Source organism: Bison bison, unplaced genomic scaffold, assembly GCF_000754665.1.
Source record: "Bison bison bison isolate TAMUID 2011002044 unplaced genomic scaffold, Bison_UMD1.0 scf7180017864312, whole genome shotgun sequence".
Taxonomy (NCBI): Eukaryota; Metazoa; Chordata; class Mammalia; order Artiodactyla; family Bovidae; genus Bison; species Bison bison.
In genome coordinates, this window is record NW_011494884.1 from 2,301,498 (window position 1) to 2,324,338 (window position 22,841).

The 22,841-nt window shown below is 45.3% G+C and overlaps 1 protein-coding gene across 1 annotated transcript in view; it reads right to left on the minus strand.

Annotated features, from left to right (window-relative positions):
- POLE (polymerase (DNA directed), epsilon, catalytic subunit) overlaps positions 1-22,841 on the minus strand; it is a gene marked incomplete at its 5' end in the record, with an annotated part of 62,436 nt that overhangs the window by 20,801 nt on the left and 18,794 nt on the right. The window contains 19 exons of the mRNA XM_010852527.1: positions 1-129; positions 342-448; positions 526-679; positions 832-972; positions 2,354-2,497; positions 2,754-2,963; positions 3,233-3,445; positions 10,141-10,263; positions 10,360-10,440; positions 10,892-10,994; positions 12,188-12,402; positions 13,034-13,229; positions 13,579-13,736; positions 16,711-16,855; positions 17,067-17,159; positions 18,288-18,436; positions 21,959-22,104; positions 22,463-22,609; positions 22,695-22,797. Of these exons, the coding sequence (XP_010850829.1) occupies positions 1-129; positions 342-448; positions 526-679; positions 832-972; positions 2,354-2,497; positions 2,754-2,963; positions 3,233-3,445; positions 10,141-10,263; positions 10,360-10,440; positions 10,892-10,994; positions 12,188-12,402; positions 13,034-13,229; positions 13,579-13,736; positions 16,711-16,855; positions 17,067-17,159; positions 18,288-18,436; positions 21,959-22,104; positions 22,463-22,609; positions 22,695-22,797 (2,757 nt within the window). The remainder of the gene's footprint in view (positions 130-341; positions 449-525; positions 680-831; positions 973-2,353; positions 2,498-2,753; positions 2,964-3,232; positions 3,446-10,140; positions 10,264-10,359; positions 10,441-10,891; positions 10,995-12,187; positions 12,403-13,033; positions 13,230-13,578; positions 13,737-16,710; positions 16,856-17,066; positions 17,160-18,287; positions 18,437-21,958; positions 22,105-22,462; positions 22,610-22,694; positions 22,798-22,841) is intronic.

Consider the following 22,841-nt stretch of genomic DNA (forward strand, 5'->3'; position numbering starts at 1 on the left):
GTCTGTTTCAGCACGAACTTCAAAAGCGTGTTTCTGTGGGGGCAGAAGCTCAGGGCCCACTTTCTCCAGCAGGAGGCTGTGCTCGGTTGAGTACAGGGCACTGAGGCTGGGCATCTGGTTGCTTCGCACCTAGACAAACAAGGGGTGGGTCAGCCGTCTTCCCACTGGAAAGGAGGGGCAGCCCTGTGAGTGGACATAGGCAGCAGGGCTACCTCTGCAGATCCACTTCTCACTCTCGCAAGAACAAGGCAGTGGTGGGAGGGAGGAGGGAGCAGGAGCTTCCTGCCCGGGGCTGTGTGCCTCCCCCAGCGAGGCTGTCCCATGGCCTGCCCAGAACTCACCGTATCCAGCACAAACACAGCTGCCTTGCGCTGTGAGGGTACGAAGATGCCAAAGAGAGCCTTGTGGCCCTGTGCGTGGTGGTACAGGTAGATGTGGCGGATGCTGCCTGCAGGAGGACATGGCCTGTCACCCTGAGATGTGCAGGAAGTAGGGCCAAGCAAGGGCAGCCGGCACACGCCATACCTGGTTCCAGGTAGTTGAACTGGGCCAAGGAACGCATCTCCAGGTGCTCAAGAGTGAAGGTTTCTGCTTCCCAGCCTGAAAGGTGCCTCACCAGCTGTTTACTGACCACACACATGCAGCCCAGCTGCACCAGGGCCCGAAACACTAATGGAACCTGGAAGAGGGGCAGTCGGGGCTGTGTGAGGGCTGATGGGGGAAGGCAGAGGCCCAGCTGCTGCTGCTGGCCTGTCCATGCCTCGACTGGGTTTGTTTCCCTCTATTCCATTTAGGTGGATCCTTGCACCGTTCAGCTGGGAAAATAATCACCTGAGTCTCATACACGCCCTCGATGTCTGGCGCTGCCAGCTCAGTGTTGATCTCGTTGATATGTTCTTGGTACATGTCCTCTGGCACCGAGTATTCGTAGAGGTTGTAGACCATATTGGAGCGAGGAAGGACTCGATTCACCTGGTGACACCATGTGACAGTGACCTCACCCCACAACTGAGCTAAGTGGTAACGTTTGCAGCAATGCACAGGCAAACACATGTGCACACACTCTTATACACATACATGCATTGTTTAAACAGTCCTAGGATGTCTGCACACAACCAGAGAGTAAAGTCCTATAGCCCATTTCTCCCTATCAGTAAAATTAAAAGGTCTGGGCCTGGCTTCAAGAAGCCGCCTGAGGCTTCAAAAAGTAGACAAGTTCCCAGACTGTGAGGGGCAGGTGCTCCTGCTACATTTTCCTCTGTTCTCTCCTGGGTGTAACCGAAGGGTGCAGGAAGCAAAAACCCAGAGAGAAGCTATGTTTTCGTGGACAGAACACTAGGAATGGAACCCCTGTCCAGCCAGTGTGGGTACCTTGGCGAGGAGGGAGCAGGAGAGGGGTGCCTCAAGGGGAAAACACCCTAAAGGAAGGATGTTCTACTCACTCACATCACACACATCTAAGAAAGCTCAGAATCCTAGATCATTTGTTCTCTGTTGCCCACTCCTTCCCTGTCCTCTTCCAGGATCCACATTCTGCTGAATCTTCTGGTGGGAACTGGATTTCACCTTTTCCAGAAGCATCCTCTGTATAGCTGCCAGTTACAAATACTCTAGTCTCATCTCCTCAATCAGATGTCATTTGCTCAGTAAATGATCCCTGGGCAGAGCTAACTGGGAGCTCGGATGGAGACACTGGGCAGGAGCCTCTGAGGACGCCCCAGCTGAGAGGAGGACCACCTGCTGTAGGATTCCACATATGTGAAATGTCCACGGCAGGCTAACCTAGAGGCAGAATCTGGACCAGTGCTTACTGAGGGCTGGGAGAGGGGAAAGGCTGCTAAGGGGCTGGGGTTTCTTTGTGGGGTGGTGAAAATGTTCTAAGATTGACAGGGGAGATGGCCGCATAACTCTGAATACACTAAATGCCACTGAGTCGTATACTTTGAGAGAGCTGTATGGCATATGAATTATACCCCAATAAAGCTGTTCACATCAGAAGAACCTATGGAGACAGAGCCCGCAGCCTCTGACAAACGTCCACCTAGCGCTTTCCCTGCTACATGGACAACAGATACAAGAGATGGTCCACCAAGACAATGATACCCGCAGCTTCCTCACTGAGCATTCACTCAGTGCTCCACAGCATCATTTCAATTAATTTTTGCAGCATCCCAAGAAGGTTCTCAGGAGAGATAGAGGCACCAGAACACCTTGCTCAAGGTCACAAAGCTCACATGGTCTTTGTATCTGCAAAGCCTGAATCTGTATGTGGCCTCTGCCATAGTGGAGGCAACCTCAGAGGCTGAGCAGGCCGCTGACCTCAGTGACCAGAAACAAGAGCTGCCCCCTGTACCTTCCGATAGGAAGGGCCCTCCTCCGCTTTGGCCACCCGCTGGTTCACGTAGAACACCCGGGGAATGTTCAGCTTGATGCAGTGCAGGTCACTGCCGATGACAGCCCATACCCTGAACAAGCCAGCCTGGCTGGTCTCACTGATCTGAAAAGGAAACACAGATTGTATAGCACTCCATGTCTCACCCTGTCACAGAAAGCACTCAATACCTGTGCACAGGCCATCTCCCAGGTGGCCTCCAGAACCAGCTCATTTACAGAGGCACACAGGTAAAGCCCTGCCCCTTCTGCCCCACTCCAGACCAGGTCCCCAGGATCGTGAGCTGGTCAAATACCCCTTCCCATCAGCCATGCTCCTGCCCTCAGGGGTGTCCTGCCCTCCCTCTGATCACTGTCTGCACCTGCACAATCTGCCATGGAAGGTCCAGAATGCTGCGAGCTGTTCTTCGAAAGAAGCCCCCCAGTCCTGTGGAGGGCCCCTCTCGGATGGCCCCAGGCCTTGTTGTGCCCTCTGCCCCCTCCAGACGCCGCCTCTTCTTGTGAGCAAGGCGCTGTTGAGCCTGCAGCTGCCACTTCTTCTTGTGGAATTGGAGCCAGACCAGCCACTCTTCCTGGGACAGGTCAAGAGGAGGAGATGGCAAACAGAGCTGAGCATACAGTGAAACAGAAACACCCTTCCACAGCAACTAAATCTCGCAGCTCCCAAGCTCTGTAAGATCTGGGCACATCATACCAACTTCCTCAGGGGTCAAGCCCCATTTCTAGGCCCCTGCACTACTCAGGAGATCCCACAGGGAGATGGCTTGTCACAGGTTAGGCCTGACCAGCATTCCTGCTCCTCTCTCCCCCCAGCCACTCCAGACTCCCTGAGAATTCTTGCCTGGGTGGTTCCGAGTGCCGGAGGCTGCCCCAAAACCTCCTGCCAGGGCATCGTCAGCTCCAGGTCCTGCGATCCCTCTTGCCTCTCACAGTGGATACGCTTTCTCTTGGTAGCAATGGGCACTGCCGAGTGAGGTGGCTTTGTGAGGCCAAAGTCCTCCATGTCGGGGGAGCCAAGGCTTTGGGAACCTTCTGAAGCTTGGGCCATGCCCACCTGCAAAGATCCAAAGGAGCCTTAAAATAGCTCTCTCTCTTGATAAATCTCCCTTCTAGAAACCCACCCAAAGTGAACTCCTAAATAAAGTAAAATACTTGAACACACTCATTTACAGACTAACCTATTCTTTTAATATTTTAAAAAATCCATTTATTTGGCTATGCCAGGTCTTAGTTGTGGCATGCGGGATCTTTTTAGTTGCAGCATGCAAACTTTTAGTTGTGGTACGTGGGAGCTAACTTCCTGACCGGGGATGGAATCCGGGCCCCCTGCAGTGGGAGCAAAGAGTCTTAGCCACTAGACCACCAGGGAAGTCCCAAACTAACCTACTTTTAAACTTTTAACAGTGAAAAGGTCAGAAAGAAAACGTCACTTGGGTACCACCATTACAAAGTGAATGTTATATTTTTCTGTGTTTGCTTCAGAATCCTCTCCTTTTAATAAGAAATATTGTAAAACATAGGTAAAGGACTCCTCTTTCTCAAGCCCAGCCCCCAAGTGTCTATCACTCCCCGCACATTTTGTACTTTTACTCTGAATCTATAAACCCATAAACTGTTCCTTTCAGCTGCAGTTTTATATGAATAGAGGTACATGGTACACATACTGTGACTTCCTTTCTTTACTCAATGATACATTTTTGAGATTGATCCCTGTTGATACATGTGGACACTGTCCATTCATTCTAACTGTAGAATACTCTATTATGCATATAAACCAGCTAACCTATCCATGATATTCTAAAATGACGAACTGTTCATTTCCACTCTTTCAGAACCAGAAACTGGGTTCAACAACCATCCTTTCACGTGCTGCCTGAAGACCTGTGCTTACACTCCCATCAGAAATACAGACAAGATCCTATTTCCCCACGTGTTAACACCTGATGTCACCACACTCATTTTTTTTGCTGTGATGTGGTATCTAAATATTTGATTTTCCATTTACCTAATCAACAGTGGGGTTGACCCTGGGGTAGACAGTCTTCTAAAATGACCCCAATGACCCCAACTCCAGTTGTTCATGCCCTGTATGACTCTCCTGAGTATGGGCTGGACCCAGTGACTGACCTGCCTTTAATGAAGAGATTACAACAAAAGTGACAGGATGCCATTCTGAGACTAGACTATAAAATACAGTGACCTCTGCACTGCGGGCACCCTCTCTGGCTGATATCTAGGGCCTGCTCTGGAGTCAGCCGCCAGGCTGTGAGCTGTCCTGTGGAGAGGCCCGTGGAGCCAGGAATGAGTACAGCTCGACCAGAGTGAGCTTGGGAGCACATCCCTCCTCACCTCCTGGGGAGGCCTTCATATGGGAGCACAGCCCTGGCTGACACCTGACTGCAGTCTGCAGGAGACCCTGGGCCAGGGGACCTGGATAAGCTGTGCCCAGATTCCAGACCCACAGGGCTCAAAAAGTGCAAGATAATAATAAACCCATGATATTTAAGCTTCCAGGTTCTGGGATCACTTGCTACACAGTAAACAGAAAAATAACATACGTGTTTATGGATCATTTCTAATTTTGTACATTTTAAATATCTTCTTTGAATTGTGACTTTTCTCTTCCTTTTATGGTGACTTCTGTGTTAGAAAAAAGTTTGTTTTTTAATTACAAAAGTAACAGAAGTATAGTAATGAACACCCATGTTCTTATAATGCAAATTCAGTAAACACCAACATTTTGCCTTTCTTGTTTCAGACTACAGAAAATTTATATTTTAATTAACTGAATTTATTGGTCTTTTCTTTTGCGATGTGTGTTTTTTAGTTATGACTTAAGAAGCTCTTTCTACCCCAGCATCATAAAGATAGCCTCCTGTGCCTTTTCCCCAAAGAGTTCTCTTTTTTCAACTTACATCTTTATTTGGAATTTGTTTTCATACTCTGTGAGATAGCTACTTTCTTCTTAAAATATGAAAAAACATTTTCCCCAGCATCATTTATTGAATAAGCACTCTATTCTCCTTAATAGTGTATAACACTACCTCTGTGATAGACCAAGCTCCCAGGTGCGTTGGGATCAGTTTCTAGGGTCCCTATTAGTAGTTCCACTGTTACATGGTCTTGCTTTAATAAGAGTAAGTTTTGTTACACACTAAGACAAACTTCCCCTTTTTAATCTTCAAAATTGTTTTCGTTTTTCTTATCCTTGTTCTTCACATGAATTTTAGGATTGTCAAGTTAACCCAGATGACTTCACCTAGGCCCCTGTTCTGGTGTGCATTTAGTGTGAGCTTTTGCCTGCCTGTGCTACTCTTACTTGTAAAGCTAGAGCACCCAAGTTTCTGCCTTCTGGAATACAGAGAAATAGTTTCACCCCTATGCTACCCTTATTCTGTAGTTACTCTAATGACAGCCAGTGGGGTTCTTAAAGTCGGCAGTATTCTCCCCTAATTTAAATGGTTGAAAGAGGGGAAGTAAAAGAACATGCTATTTCTTTTATGATAGAGCAAATTGGCCAGTTTAAATTACTTGTTTGTATTTCCTTTTAATCAAAATACTGTTCAATTTGTATTTTATAGACAAGAAAAAATATTTTGCGTAAATTGACTCCCACTGTTGAAAACAGGATGTTTTAGATGGAACCATTAGAGCTTCAGACTCAATCTTTTCCTAAATAAAAAACATTAAAGCCTCATGTCTGAAATATATTTAAAAATTTTTTTTCTGGATTTAAAGAATTATAGATAAACAGATACCTCTCTGTGATTTTAAGTACTTAGAGAGTGAAGAAAAATTATCACCTAAAATATACTCATCAATATAAGATAAGCAGAAATCTTAACCTGGCAGCCATTCCGCCATTGCTATGACACTGTCCTCTAGTTCATGGTAGGTGTATTTTTTTACTTTTGCAGAAGAAACTTTAGTAAGCTAGAACTGGAAGGTACTTTAACTTTTTGTATATATATATTTTTGTTTTCTTTAATGAAGGCTCAATTACTTGAAATGTAAAAGCATTCTCTGAATACAAATGAAAAAGTGACGTGTTAAATCATTATTGCTTTGTGTCCATCTTTGTGGATTAAAATAGTCTATCCTCTTTGTATTTTTCACCTACAAAATTGGCAAGCTAGCAAAAAATTTTTTGTTTTTTTAAACTGGGAGAGAGGAGACCTGCCCAGTTATCAAATCTCTTTATGTGTTAAAAGCCTATCTTCTGCAAAACTGACTTAGCAGACAAGTTGAATTTAAAATGGACTGTGAAGTAGGCTGTAAATTGTAGAGTAATCTAAATTTTTTTTAACATCAGTCACTGACTTAAATAATGTGTTGAAAACCAAGATAAAAGAAAATGCACCTAAAAACTAATTAAATGTGTCTGTGGTCACCAAGTCAAGGTGGTATTGATCTGTGTTAATAAGAGTAACTTATTGCCCAGCTTACGAATAAATTCCAGAATATCCAATTAAAAAAAAAAAAAAGAAAACTTTTTGTAGATATTTTAACTGAAATTACACTGAATTTTACAAATTACCTTGGGGCAAATCACCCCAAGGATTCTAATATTGAATCTTTTCATCCATGAACATGGTATGTCTCCTTTTTTATTTAGGTGAATTTCTCTACTCTTCAATAAAGTTGTATAATTTTTTTCCATGAAAGTTTTACACACATTTTGTTACTATGATTTATTCCTTGGTATATTATTTGCCATCATTGATAAATAGCACCTTTCAAACAATACTTTCTAAGGAATTCTCTAGTGGTCCAGTGGTTAAAACTCTGCGCTTCCTTTGCAGAGGGTGCAGGTTCAATACCTGGTTGGGAAACAAAGATCCTGCATGCCACAAAGCCAAAATAAAAAAAAAAAAAATTAATCAATTTTTAAAAATTCCTAATTGTCTCTAATATAAAAGAAAGATATAGGTTTTTATATACGAGCTTTGTATCTAATGACCTTGTTGAAACGTCTTAAGTTAAAATAATTTTGGGGTTCCTTACATTTTCTGTGTTAAGTTATATTTACCTACAAATGATGTTTTATATCTTTCTATCCTTAAAATTTAACTTCTTTTTCTTGTTGAATTATGCCAGCCAGGAGTTCCAAACAATTTTGAATAGAAGTGGTGGTAACTAACAGGCATCCATCTCCTCTTCTTCACTTCAATGATTCTAATGTTGTGCCATTAAATATGATGCGTGCTATTGAGTTTCAACAGATGGACTTTATCAGAGAAATATATCGTCTTTTCTGATTTTGACTGTTCAAAGTTTTATCATGCACAGACATTCAAGTTTATCAAATGTTCTTTCTTGACTCTATTGAAAATGACACCTTAAGTCTTCTCTTTGTGATGAATTGATTTTTCCTAAAATGAACTAAATTAGCAGATTTCTGAAGTTAACACCTGCCATTCCTTGCATAAATCATACTTGGACACAATGTTACTGTCTTTACACAGTACAAAATTTAGTTTGTTAGTATTTTTGTACCTATAGTTCTATCTGCCAATGGCCTTCCTTTTCCTGGCTTGTTAGTTTGTTACCAGGGTAATAAAAGTTATAAAGATTACCAAATGAGCTAGTGAAAGTGAAGTCGCTCAGTCCTGTCCGACTCTTTGCGACCCCATGGACTGTAGCCTATCAGGATCCTCCGTCCATGGGATTCTCCAGGCAAGAGTGCTGGAGTGGATTGCCATTTCCTTCTCCAGGGGATCTTCCCAACCAGGAATCGAACCCGGGTGTCCTGCATTGCAGGCAGACTCTTTACCGTCTGAGCCACCAGACGAAACCAACCAAATGAGCTAAGGACCTTCTTTTTTTTTAATTCTCTGGAATCATTTGTTTAAAAAGTTTGGTAGGGGGCTTCCCTGGTGGCTCAGTGGTGAAGAATCTGCCTGTCAAAGCAAAGGACACAGGTTTGATCCCTGGTCTGGGAGGATCCCACATGCTGTGGAGCAGTTAGATTCCTGTACCACAACTAGTGGCACTCTAGGTCCCAGGAGCCCCAAGTACTGAGCCCATGTCCCTAGAGGCCATGCTCTGCAACTAGAGAAGCTGCCGCATTGAGAAGCCTGCATACCACAATGAAGAGTAGCCCCGCCACCTGCCACAACTAGAGAAGTCCACACGTAGCAACGAAGACCCAGCAGTACCAAAACAAATTTTTTTTTAAAGTTTGATAAAATCCCTCTGAGAAACCATTTGGGCCCAGTATTTGTTTCTTTTTAATGCCTGAAGTTCTAATCAGTTCTTCTATTGTTTCTTAGGCTAATTTGAATAACTCTTCTAGGATATTGCCCATTCCATCTAAGTTTTCCAATTGTTTAGGAAAGATAATTCAGTCTTTATTTTTTTTAGACTTTATAATAGCTGCACTGATAATGTTTCATTAACATAAAACCTGAAATATCTATCTTGACAAAGATTTATCTATTTCATCAGTCTTTTCAAATATAAAGGTTTTGCCTTTATTGTTTCATTCATTGCTGCTCTTGCCTTTATAACTTCTTTCTACTTTCTTGGTTTCTACTGTTTCTGAATTTTTCAGTTGGAAGTTACTTAATTTTCTATTGGTTTTTCTTTTCTATATATTAAAATAGATTATGTGCTATTTATAGTCTTCTTTAGTTGCAAACTACAAATTTTAATAGTATTTTCATTTAGTATTTCTAATTTGCATTGTGACTTCTTGACCCATGAGTTATTTATAAATATATTTCTTTATGGTTTTCAAACAACAAGATCTGTATATATATAAATTATTTGGAATCTGTTACAATTTGCTTTGCAGCATTCAGTCTTATTTTAGGTGTTCTTAAAAAGAATGTGTATTCTTTAATTACTGAGTGCAAAGCTCTATTTGTTAACTAAATCTAGTTAGCAATTCTGTCATTCTAACCTTACATATTTTTACTAGTTTTTGGTCTGCTTGATCAATCGAGAGATGTGTTAAAATCCTAAACTGATTAGATGTCAATTTTTTTCTAATAGTTAAGTAAATTTTCACATTATTTAATTTGAAGCTAAACTATTAGAATTACTAAATATTTCTAGTGAAATTTGACTACTACTTTAATAGTAGTATTTAATACTATCGTTATCATTACTAATACTTTTTAATTTTTTTTTTGGTCTTGCATTAATATAGCTACATCAGCTTTGCTTTGCTTAATATTTACTTGATATATATGTTTTTGCATCCTTCTAATTTTTGTGAGCCCTTTTAGGTATAACTCATGAAAATAACTGATTTTAAAATTCAGTCTGAGGATCTGGTTTTTAGCAGGTGAGTTTGTATACTGCTCTGGTTTAAAGCTCAGTTTCCATTTTTAGCATCTGAGAATTTTCTTCTTGCTCTTCTGATTTTAGCTATGCTTTTCATTACACTGGTCTTCAGTATTTTTTTGCATTTCTAACAGCTTTTTTTATAGTTTAGAAAACTGAAGTCTCAAGGTGAAGTGATGCATTCCAAGTTACTGAGTCTATTTAGTACATCATATATGTAGATAGTTTTTCATCCTAAAGTGATGCATTACAAAGCTTCCTATCACAGAAGAACACAGAAGAACTAAAGGGTTAAGTATCAAGATACGTATTTTTGGAAAGAAAAAAACATTCCAGATGCTTGAATGGAAGTATCCAAAATGATGAGCAGCAGTATGGAGACTGGTGCCTGTGCGCCCACAGGACCCAGCCCAGCCCCGACTGTCACAGCCTCTGTTGTCCTGGGCCAGGCCCCATTACCTGTCTCTTGCCCTCAAGGACGAAGAGCTCACTGATCTTCTTCTGCTTGTAGACGTCATTTTTCTCTAGCAGTTTTTTGTGCAGCCAGTCAGGGTGTTTGACACGCGGTACTGGGTTCTTCACCTACATGAAGGCGATACTAATCACTTGTCTGACTCTGTTAGTTTAATCAGGTCCAGGTTTCACACTGGGCTCTGTTTCTGCTGGTCTCAGCCTCACCTGCTGCAGGGCCGCAGGGATCGTGATGATCTTCTGTATGGCACTCCCCAGCCGCTCAATGTAGTAGTCCCAATCCAGAATCTGAGCATGCAGGAAACCAGCAACGGAGTGCATGAGAAAAGCAGAAGAGCAGCAACACACCATGCCAAGCACTGTGCTGAATGCTTCATGTGTTTTATTTAATCCTCTTAGAAATTCTATGCTGAAAGGCCCCATTTCACAGAGGAGGAAATGGAAGTGGAGAGGATAAATGATCCCCCAGGATCAGAGCAAGTAAAGGAGCCAGCAGTAGAACCTTGTGCCAGACCCCAAGCCTTAGTCCATCCCAGAGAAGAGTTAAAAAGGCTTCCCCAGCATCTAGCTTTTCCAGGTTTTCCCTAAAGTGTAACTATTTCTTCATTCATTCCATAATAGAAAAGAGGAAATCAAGAGTGAAGTCTCCAGACAAAAACATGACCCGAGTCTGGGATTCTCTGCCCTATCTAGTTTTCCTCCTCAATTTCTAAGAGTAGGAAAAAAAATCAGCACTCACTGTCCGAATATCAAAGTCCTGAAGGGAAGAACTCTTTAGCCATTTTCGGAGAAAGTGCTTCCTCACGGTGGGCTCTGCCTGGAAAATGGCCAGTGGAATGGCTCTGGTCGAGAAGAGATAAAAAACTCACAAATGTGAAAATCTCCTGTAGTTTACATGGAACTAAGTACTTATGACCTACTTTGTAACCTATGCTTTTAGTTCATGTAGTTATTTTGTATAAACTATACCTGTATCTGATGTTTATCATAATAAATATTAATACTTCATATTAAAATGTCATGATTTCGTGCACCACCCCTCACCATTGGCCACCTGGTGTATGTCTGACCATTGTTATCAGAGCTATTTACAGATGTCTTTACATAAATTATATATTCATGTGCATGTATATAAATAAACATTAAAAATGTTATTCATTGAGTAAAATATAGACAGAGACCACCGCTTGCCTGAAAATGAAACCAGTTTTCACATCACTAGCAAAGCAACACGGCAACTGTCACTACCCCTCTTTCTCTCACTGGAAGAAGTATTTGTTATTTTGAAATATCATAAAGAAACTTAGAAAGAACAGAAACCTGTGCACCCACCACCTAGTTCTATCAAACCGGCCATGCCATTTTCATGTCATGGATGAAAAATAAAGATGATGATGAAGTCCCCTGTGTAGCTCTGTCGACCCTCCTAATATAGAAGTGAATACAGTGTTTATCTTGGTGCTTATCAATCCCCTACGTGCTTTTATAGTACTCCTACTGTACTTTCCCTGTGTGTAAACTTAAATAGACAGAAGTACACTCTGCCTTCACGCATCACCCTGCTTTTCTTGCTGTCAGTGTGGTAACATGTAGCTGTGGTTCAATAATCCCAACTCGAGAAGTGCAGCATCAGTCTGCTTGTGTGTGAGTGACCCAGAGCTCTGTCCTAAACCTGAACTGAACCTTGTGTTGTGCTCACTGTAGCAGACCCTTCAAGACATTCCCACTGCCCTATGCCTGACTGAGAGGGTACTCTCAGTCTGCCCACCCAAGAACCCAGATTCTCTGGGCTCTGAGTGGACAAGCTCACTATACCCTCTCAGGATTCCCACCAGGGCCCCAGCAGCCTTCCCAGCATCTGCTCTAAAGGAAGTCCAAGGTCTGGTTCCTCCCTCTTCTGAGTCCTGACTACCCCTGCTCTGTTTAAGGAAGCTCATCTCTCTATGGAGGGACACAGGCTCTACAGAAGATGCAGGTTTTCAGAGAGCAACCAAGACCCTTAAGGAATTCCTTCCTTGACACTGGAAACCCTTACCTCTCTGTGACTGGAGACCCCTCAGGCTTCCGGGAGATGATGTAGCGGCAGCTCAGCCCTGCATCCTTCACCATCTGATCTCCCAGGAACTCAGCCAGGCGCTTGGCCGTGCTGATGGATGTCGACTTCTGCTCCCCATAATCTTCCAGCTTCCGAGACATGGAACGGTTCTCGGAGATCAGCTCGAACAGTTCGGAATCAGGCATGTTAGCTGCCTGGAGAGAGAGGCAACGAGCAAAAATATCATACAGAGGAAGGGAGCACCAGCCTGAGCTCACCCAAGACTTTCTCCATGTGAAACTGCGTTTATCTAACCTGATGAGCTGAAGGCAGTGGTGTAAAAGGGCTGTCTCATACCACTGCACAGCAACACACCACACACAAAACCTTAACTTTTATTAAACTGTGCAGGAAAATATCAAGAAACATTTATTGAGCTTTTAGTACCAGGACTGCAGAATAATAGGAAAGACAAAGAATTGATTTTTGTCCTAAAAGGAAGAGAAAGACAGGGAAAGGAGGAGCCAGGAGGGAGAAAAGAAGAGAGACATGGGCAGGTTGGACAGCAGATGGACCAACTGAGGAACCAGCCACTTTCTTCAATGATGAGGAGGAGCCCAAGGGGCCTGTCTGAGGTTGAACAGCTTACAACTGGCTCATTATCATGCTAATATTTGTTTCCTTCACAGATTTCTGTCACTGGACACAAAACTTAAGGGGGATTCGGGGTAGCCCTGGCACTGAAGAAGTTACAGGATTTCATCAGAATTAGCCTTGAGTTCATCTGTCACCTTGCTTACCAGGACTCTGACTGCAGGACCCTCAGAGCCAGATGAGGAGCCTTACCTTGCTGTATAGTACGTCCAGCCAGTAATCAGCCACCTTGGCGACAGAGCCATACACTTCTTCTAGGGTGCTGCCCTTAAGAAAGGCCTCAAACACTGAGGACTGGAAGATTTTAATCAGCTGCAGCTCCCCACGGCGTTTGACCTCAAAGCCCTTGAGCTCAGCCAGGGAACCATCCTCATTGAACACGGCATACCTAGAAACATAGGCAAAGAGAGCAGAGGAGAGAGCCTGGGATGCTAGCTGCTTCTCATCACCCCTCTGCCTTTTTCCTTCCCTTTCTCATCCTCCCTTCTAGCATCCATCAAGCAGCAAACATCTCTCTACCCTGATCTCCAAAATGAAAATGACTTAGGGCCTGCAATCTGTAGAACCAGAATATAATAGGTGGAGAACAGAGTTTGTGGGTGTCAAGAAAAGCTTTCCAAATTGAATCAAAAAGGTCAAGAAACCAGAACCGAGGTCTGTTCCTGTTGTGGGTCCTAGTCCATTTACTAGAGGAGTTGTTAGACCTTTCCCAAGCATAAAGACTGTGGGATTCCTACCTCTTCTTCAGTTTCTTGCCTTCTTCCTTGGAGGCTGGAAGGATCATGGCAAGGTAGGGCCCATCAACCTCGAAAAAGATGCTGTTCTCTGAGCGAGTGACATAGGTTAGTGAAGAAGGCTCAGCCAGCTCCTGGTACTGATCATTGGTGAAGCCTTCCTGCCAAGCAAGAGTGAAGAGGGGGTTGGCCTCACTCATCATCACCCTAACCTGGAGACGACCAGCTGCCCTCTAAAGGGTGGATGGATCAGCAAGCTGGGGCTCTTCCATACAACGGACACCACTTGGCAAGAGAAAGGGATCAAGTTCTGACATATGTCCAACATGGATGAACCAAAGTGCTTCCTGCTTGGTCTACCAAGGTTACACAGCATGTTTCAATTCACAGGACACGCTGGAAAAGACAAAACTATCGCACAAAAGAGCACATGGGGGAACCAGGGCTGGGCCTAATGAGAAGGGCCAACAACAAAGGGGCAGGGCCCAGGAGCCTTTGGGGTGGCAGGCTGTTCTATATTGCTCTGTGATGGTGGACATACGCCTCTACGTCTGGGTCAAAACCCACAGAAGTGCTCCCTGTAAAGCATGAATTTTGGACTTCCCTGGTGGTACAGTGGATAAGAATCTGCCTGTCAGTGCAGAGACACAGGTCGATCCCTGGTCTGGAAAGATTCCACATGCTGAGCGGCAACTAAGCCTGTGTGCCACAACTCCTGAGCCCACGTGCTGCGACTATTGCAGCCCACGCACCCTAGAGCTCGCGCTCCACAACAAAAGAAGCCACTGCAATGGGAAGCCCATGCCCAGCAACAAAGACCCAAAAGTAAAGAAATGAATAAAAACAACAACAGAGTGAATCTACCGGAAGCAAAAGAAACAACATTCAACTAGGATCTAGGTGGGCCCCAAGAACGCCTGCAGATTGGAACAAACGAACTCAACTGCACTATCATGGCTTGACAGAACCCTGCCAGAGGGCTGGCTTAAGTGACTCTGGCAAATCTCACATGGTGTGGGTGGTGTAAGATTAAAGACTGAACATTGTATGGCAGCTGGTGGGCTGACTGCTCACAGACACACGGCTCTGAACCTACTTTACACAAATACTAGGGTTGAAAAAATAAATACACACACTGGGAAAATCAGAGATAGGACAAAGGAGTCACTAATAAGGAAAGGAGAATAGACTGGAGCTGGATATATCGATATGCTCATGTTATATCTATTTAAATGTGTATGCAGATAAACAGAGAAATAAATATAGACACACATGTGGGGTTATTACACACACACACAACTTCCTAGCCAATCTGCTGTGAGCAGCAGAGACACCCCATTTTGGTTTCTACCACTGCTTCCTAATAAAAGGAACCTGGCGTCCTTGGAGAAATGGGTGATTCCAAGGTGGGACAGGGGAAATACAAGAGGAGGCTGGAGTGTCTTGTATTCCCAGGAAGTAAAGCTCCCCCAAAACCCAAATCCAAACCACGTAACAGGGTATGTCTCAAGGACACAGGGGGCTAACGTGAAGGAGCCCCTAGTGGCCAAAGTGGAATAAGCTGAGTAACAAAACACACCAGGATGGAACTGGGTTGTTACCCCACACAGCAAACACCCACACACCCACAATGACCTAACAAATGACTCAATAAAGTGATAAGTGAGGGACTAAGTAGGAGAAAGGGGCTTCCCAGAAGGTAAGAGGAATTGATACAGTGGTGAAGAATCCGCCCACCTAGCAGGAGACTTGGGTTCAATCCCTGGGTTGGGAAGATCCCTCGGAGAAAGGAATGGCAACCCACTTCATTATTCTTGTCTGGAGAATTCCATGGACAAAGGAGGCTGGAGGGCTACAGTAAGTACGTGGGGTCACAAAAGAGTTGGACAGGACTGAGTGACTTAACAACAAAAGTAGGAGAGAAGTGCGACAACTCTTCCTTACAAAAGGTTCCAATTAATAATGTACAAAGAACGAGGGAAATACAGAGTAGCCTTGGGCAGACTGATGCCCACTGTGACAGGATACTCCCAGTGCTAAAACCAGAGGGCGAAGGTTCACAGTGAAACAGCACATCTGCAGGGTCTCAGTGCAGAGCAGAGTATCTCCTCCACGGTCTTTACTAATTACCGGGATGCTCTGCTGTGTGGCTGGGATCTGCCACTCCTCTTGGGAGTGTGGACTCATGGACTAGTTCCTGTACCGTGATAGTTGGGAAGCCAGCAGGAGTGCTGATCCTGATTCAGTGCTCTGCAAGAATGCCAACACAGCGCACGTATCTCTGTTTTTTTCCTTCAAAAAACCCAAATAACCTCAATCTAGTAACGAAGAACAAGGGACAAATTCAGATGGAGGGTGAGTCCGCAAAGCACCTGACACGTATTCACCAGAGTGTCTGGGTCATAACAGACTGGAAAGACCAAGGGGGCTGCCAGGCTGGAGGGGACTAAGGAGACAGGCTGGCCAAATGCAGGGCGTAGTCCTGGAAAAGCTGAGAAATACAAAGCTGTAGTTGAGTTATGGTGTGGTGCTGGCACGACTTCTCAGTTCTGACAATTACACTGGGGTTTATAGAAGATAAATAGAAACAGGCAGGACTTCCCTGGTGGTCTAGTAATTAGGAATCCGCCTTGCAATGCAGGGGACGTGGGTCAGATCCCTGGTTTGGAAACAGCCCATGTGCCACAGAGTAGCTAAGCCCGTGTGCCACAAATTACTGAGCCTGTGAGCTCCAAAGCCCATGCACCACAACAAAAGACCCCAGATGATGCAACGGAGACCCCATGTGCCACAACTAAGACCCATCACAGCCAAATAAAAAAATAAAGAGAAGCAGGCTAAAGGATATACAGGAATTCTTGTTCTATTCTTCCAATTTTGCTGTAAGTCTGGTAATTATGCTAAATAGGAACAGAGACACAGGTAACTTTTGAACACAACATCTCTGGAAGATGTTCAAGCTAGAGAAAGATTATCTGAAAGTCAGAGACATTCAGAAATGGGAGCACCCACTCAGAAAGGGGAGCACCTCAGTGTAAGGGCCAATGCTTTCCCCTTTCCCACACTCCTATCAAGAGAGGTGGCACGAAGAACCCCACCCCAGACAATAGGTCTTTGCTAGAGATGCAGGCTCACCTTGACCATGATGTTTAACATAGCCCCAGGGTAAGAGATGGTCACCTTGGGCTTTTTCACATTGGTGGTCTTGATGACAAAGTTTTCGGGGAAGCTGTTGGGCAGGACACACCATATCCCATCTGTGTCCAGCTCTAAGGGCCTCCTTCAGAGAAACAGAGAAATGAAACCATATGAATGATGGGCACGGATGTCTACAGAGCAAGAACCCTGTGTCAATGCCTGACAGTGGACAAGGTTCCTCCTGGCTGGGAACCCACAAAACGAAACACCTTCTCAGCCCCTGAGTCCAGCCTCCTCACCTCAGGCCGTGCTCCCCCAAGTCCCAGAAGCTGGTGACCAAGTGCAGCACTCACCCGATTTGCTCGATCAGCTCCCGTGCCTGGGTGATGATGTTGGCCCCTGTGAAGCAGACGATGCCAGCCATCTCCATGGAGTACCAGCGGGCCCTGGGGGGACAGTCACAGCTGAGGGGTGGGAGGGGTACCCTCAAGAAGGACGTTAGAGGAGTCAGGGTTGGGAGGAGGGGACATCTGAAGCAGGGAAGAACTAAGGTGGGATTAAGCTCTGTGCTGAGGATATTCCTCTGTTCCTACTTCAAAGCAGTGCTCAGCTCAGGAAAGTTCTGAAAGGATGCAGCATGCTGCCACGGCAACAGCTCACAACCTCAGCTCAGCAGGACTCTCCAGGGCAGTGGCCGAGAGAGCCCCCTCGAGTTCCCTCCCACTCTCCCAGGCACCACCTCAAGCCTTCCTTGTTCTCCCAAACCCCACACTCATCCTCTAACTTCTGAGGCAAAACACCAGCCCACCTGGCTCAGCACTCACATCAGGTCTCACAGGTGTCAAGTGACCCGAGGCCAGGCCCTCCTGCCCCAGGGAACTCTGCTCAGGCTAGCCCTGCTCTCAGCCCCTCCCTCTCTGCCATTAAAAGGCAACAACAAATAAATAAAGCCACTTTCCCTCAAACCAATCTGCCCTACCACCACCTTGCTCCTCCAGGGCCACCCATGTTGACCCTCCTGGGTTCCACCCACAACAGCTAGGCCTCACCTTCAATGACCTGCTCTACCGAGGCCCCACCTACCTAGCTGCTGGTTCACCGGACACACTCAGGTCCCACCTTGCCTCATCTTCCTTTGGCACCCTACCCTGGGAACATACTCCATGTTGGCTTTAGGATGCCCCCATTTCTGGCTTTCTTGACTTCTCAGAAGACTTTGCACCCCTCACTAGTCATATGCTCCGGAGAAGGAAGTGGCAACTCACTCCAATATTCTTGCCAGGATAATTCCAGGGACAGAGGAGTCTGGTGGGCTACAGTCCATGGAGTCACAAAGAGGTGGACGTGACTGGGCACGCATGCACTAGTTGTATGCCAGAGACTACCAAACCGCTCTGCAGCCTGGGATGCTCAGAAGAACATGTCCAGGAGTGCTAACGCCCCAGCTTCCCAGAACCCTCTGAGTCAGTGTGACCTTAACCCCCACTCAACCCACCCTCTCCTGCACTCCTTGAACAAGGCCCTGACTCTCCCCTTTTGCTCGCGCCCACAGGCCCCACCAGGCAAGTGCCTACCCCTTGCGCATGACGTAGCCATAGAAGGAGTTGAGGATGCACTTGTGCGCCAGCTGCAGGGAGTCGTACAGGACCTCCATGTTCCTGCAGCGCTTCACCTCCGCCGCGTCCCCCACCTCCACGGCTGCGGAGAGCTTCTTTTTCCACACCTGCAACCCACACAAAGACTGTCACCTCCTAGACTCTTCCACCTCACATTCTGTACATAGGCCCAAAGTTATGATATTTTGAAATTTTCAAATCTATAGAAAACTTAAAAAAAAAATTACAACAAAGACCATATACCAGAGGGGTTACTGTTGATACTTTTTTACCATATTTCCTTCATTCCATTCTAGAGAAAAACTCTACCGGCAACACCAACGGCAAGTTGAAATTATCATGACCTGACCCCCCTAAATACTTCAGCAAAAAATTTCCAGGAACAAGGACATTCTATATAAGCTCAACGCCATCACTACACCTGAGATATTTAACATGGATACATCAGCTTGTCCCCCATAGTGTCTGCATGCTTAGTTCTCACCTACCCTGAAACACTTTCAATCTAGAACTGCCCCATGTAAGACAGATATCCTGAAAGGACTTATGAATACAAAGAAACATCAATATTACATTTTTATTACTTGTGAGACTAAGGACTAGGAGAAAATACTTTGTGATAGCAACAACCCACTTTGACACCTCAGACTTAGGGCAATTTCAACCCCCATAGAACAGAATCCAGAACCTGGCAGCTAACTGGAGAAGCAGATGAAACCTACATCTCAAGACCAGTGACAGAGGCTGGGGCTTCACTCCACCAAAGAGGCCCAGGGGCTCCCAATCCAAGTCCTGTTACTTAATTTACTCTTATTAATGCACTCAATGGGCTGAGTTATAGGGTTTCTCAAACAACAGAACTCAGAAACCACTGACAGGCTGAAAGCAAAGTGCACATTCTTAGAGGCAACATCTGGGAATAACAATTTACTCCTTAGCCAACACTCATGGACCAACAACTGTTTATCAGATACTATACCAACCGCTGGAAGATGGACACAGCTGTACTAACAAGGGCTGTGTGCTATTGTAAATGGTTGAGAAGAAAATGTTCTTGTCACTGTGGTGGTGGTTACAAATTTTTTGCTTAAGTATTTAGGGGGGTCAGGTCATGATAATTTCAACTTGCCTTTGGTGTTGCCAATAGTTTTTCTCTAGAATGGAATGACGGAAATATGGTAAAAAATTATCAACAGTAACCCCTCTGTGTATGCATTTGTCAAACTCTATAGAACTGCCTCGGAGAAGGCAATGGCACCCCACTCCAGTACTCTTGCCTGGAAAATCCCATGGACGGAGGAGCCTGGTAGGTTGCAGTCCATGGGGTCGCTAGGAGTCGGACATGACTGAGCGACTTCACTTTCACGCACTGGAGAAGGAAATGGCAACCCACTCCAGTGTTCCTGCCTGGAGAATCCCAGGGACAGGGAGCCTGGTGGGCTGCCGTTTATGGGGTCGCACAGAGTTGGACACGACTGAAGTGACTTAGCATAGCAAAGAACTGCCCATCTGAAAGGGTCAGATGTACCCCACATCAATTCTACCTCAATAAAGCGGACATGGTCACCACCAGGGAGGCTGAGACAGGGATGTGACTCAGGGGTATCTGAACTCACTTCCGGCCTGAGTGGCATTTCTTTCTGTTTGCTAGGCTAGCTGCTGTCACAGTGGTCAAACACTGGGTATTCTCCTTCATCTCAGAACATTCCACTGTTACTTCCCCACCTGATGTCTTTTCAGTACCTAGAAAAGGGTCTGGCACAGAACAGGTGCTCAACCAACGTGCTGAGTGATACAAAATTTGGATCACACTGAAAGACATTAGATTGTTACTGCTGAGGGGAGTGGGGAAGGGGCATGAAGGACCTCAGGAATGCCCAGTGTCAGTCGGGGCTGGGGTGAGGCGCAACATGGTGACGCCCATCTCTCGCATCCACACAAGCTGCACCTCCTGGGATGCTGAGCTTCTAAGAGGCCAATGGACAGCTCAGCTCCCCAGCATGCTGCAAGGCTTGCGTTTGGCAGATTAGCTCCTTCTGCTTCACTCTGACAAAGTGAGTCTTAGCTAACAGGAACTGTGGGGCGGGCTTGTGACACTGCACTGGCAGCTTCCACGATGTGAATGGCCATCCAGAAGTGTCCCAGGACAAGGAGTCAGGCCCGTCTGTGTCTTATTAACTTAGGGTAACAAGAGCTACTCAGGAGGTCCTTAGTAAAAGTGACTGATAAAGAAATGCAGGGAAGGCCATAAATATCTCAGCAACTTTCCCATCCAACGTGAGAAGAAAAATTTTTTTTAAAGTTTGGAATTTAAAGAACAACAACAACAACAAAAAACCCAAAAGACATTTACTGAGTGCCTACTATGTGCCAGGCACTGTGTTAGATTCTAAAAAATAAAATGGACAGTCACAACACTGTCAACACTCATCTGATGAGGAAGACATAGACACGTAACTCAAACAGTTTAATTAAGATAAACTGAGGCAGTATGACGATTCCTCTGAAGATTAAAAATACAATTACCATATGATTCAGCAATTCCACTTCTGTGTATATACCCAAAAGAACTAAAAGTTGGATCTTAAAGAGACGTCTGCACACCCATGTTCACAGCAGAATTATTCAAAATATCTAAAACATGGAAGCAACCCAACTATCCATCGATGGGTGAATGGATAAACAAAATGTCCATACAGTGGAGTATTATTCAGCCTTAAAAAGGAAATTCTGATACATGCTACCATGAATGAACCTTGAGGGCATTAGGCTAACAGAAATAATCTAGTCACAAAAGGACAAATCCTGTATGAATCCACTTACATGAGGTTCCCAGGCTCACAGTCCACAGAAACCAGAATGGAGGATCATTGTTAAGGGAATGCAGTGTTTCAGTGTTGCAAGATAAAGAGTTCTGCAGATGGGTGGTAATAGTAATTGCAATGTAAATGTACTTAATGCCACTGATCTGTACACTTAAAAATGTTAAATTTCATTGTACATATTTACCATAATAAAAATATAAACTTAACAATGATAACAAAGCCTGATGATGACAGTCTATCAGGGCAGTTCGGGATGTGAACAATGAGTCTAGCAGTGAAGGAAGGTCTCTCAGAAAAAAACTCGATATGCTTAAATATAAAACACTTACCTGCTGATATTACAACTGAGGTATTGTTGTGTATTTCCCTAGTCCTACTGGTAAAACATGTCAGTGAACACACTCCCCTCACTCCCCCTGGTCAGAGGCTGGCAAAGTAAAGCGCCACACCTGTACACACAAAGTAAAGGGCCACGTGTGTGCAGTGCTCGCCCTCAGTCTCTGCTGCCCCCTCCCTGCTGCGGGCAAACGCAGCTCAGACCCAGGAAAACTTATTTATAAACATGGCCAGCCCAGCCGCAGTTTGCTAACCCCTGCTCTAAATAATTATTTTAAAAGCAACCATTCAGAATAGCTTCAAGGCCCCAGGCCCTTAATTCTTCAAAGTTAAAAACAACTGCATGTTTATTGTCTGAGTGCATGCACTGGGCTCAGAGATTGGGAGTAACACATGGAGACAGTGCTGAGCAAGGATTTTCACCCCAGAAACTAGATCCTGCTCCAACCTCACTAAGGTCAGGCTCACCTTGTGGAGACCTTTGAACTCATAGCGCCTGTCCCGAAAAGCACGTACAGTGTCCACATAGAAGGAGTTCTCCCGCTGGCAGATGGTGGTGAGACGCTCTTCCACCTTGGTCACGTGGATTTTCTTGTATGCCTTCCGGCAGTAATCTGAAGCACAATTGAGAATGGTGGGCACGTGAGACTCCACACAGGGGACAGGCCTCCTGGACACAGCCAAAGAAAGCTAGGCAATGGATGCCAACAAACATGGGTTTTTTTGGTTAACTCAAAGGAGCAGAAAACTCAGAAAGACAAGTTCCTAATCAATCACATCAAAGGGCAGCCCTGTATGAACAGACCAAATACACAAAGACTACAGGAAGGAGGGTTTGGGAGCCAGAAACTTGCAGAAGGATAAATGACAAAAGGAAGCCTATAGGACAAACTAATTCACAGTGGTCTCATCTACTTCAACTGGTTCGACTGACCTCAAGGTGTGACACACCAACACGGCCCAACTGCTCACCTGCCAGCCTCCGCTTCTCATATTTAGCCTGCTCCTCACGGGACAGCTCGTGAAAGGCCCGGGCTGGGCCCTCGGGGGTCAAGGGAGGGAACTTCTCTGACTCCAGTTGGTGCTGGATCCGATGATACTCACTGCGACTGGCTGGCACTAGAAGGAGTGATGGGAAGAGAGGATGTGACAGAGACCCGCCCACCCGCTTCCTGCTGAGCAGCCCCCCAGGGCTGACACTCACTGAACTCTCCCCTCCACTGCCAGGCCATCTTCCTCTGGCAGTTCGCTCCAGGCTTGTTGAAGTCACAAGCTGCACAGGTGGCCTCATCCACCATGGCAGAGGGCTGAGAGGGGACAGGAAGAGAGCAATTAGGGTTTAGGCAGAAAG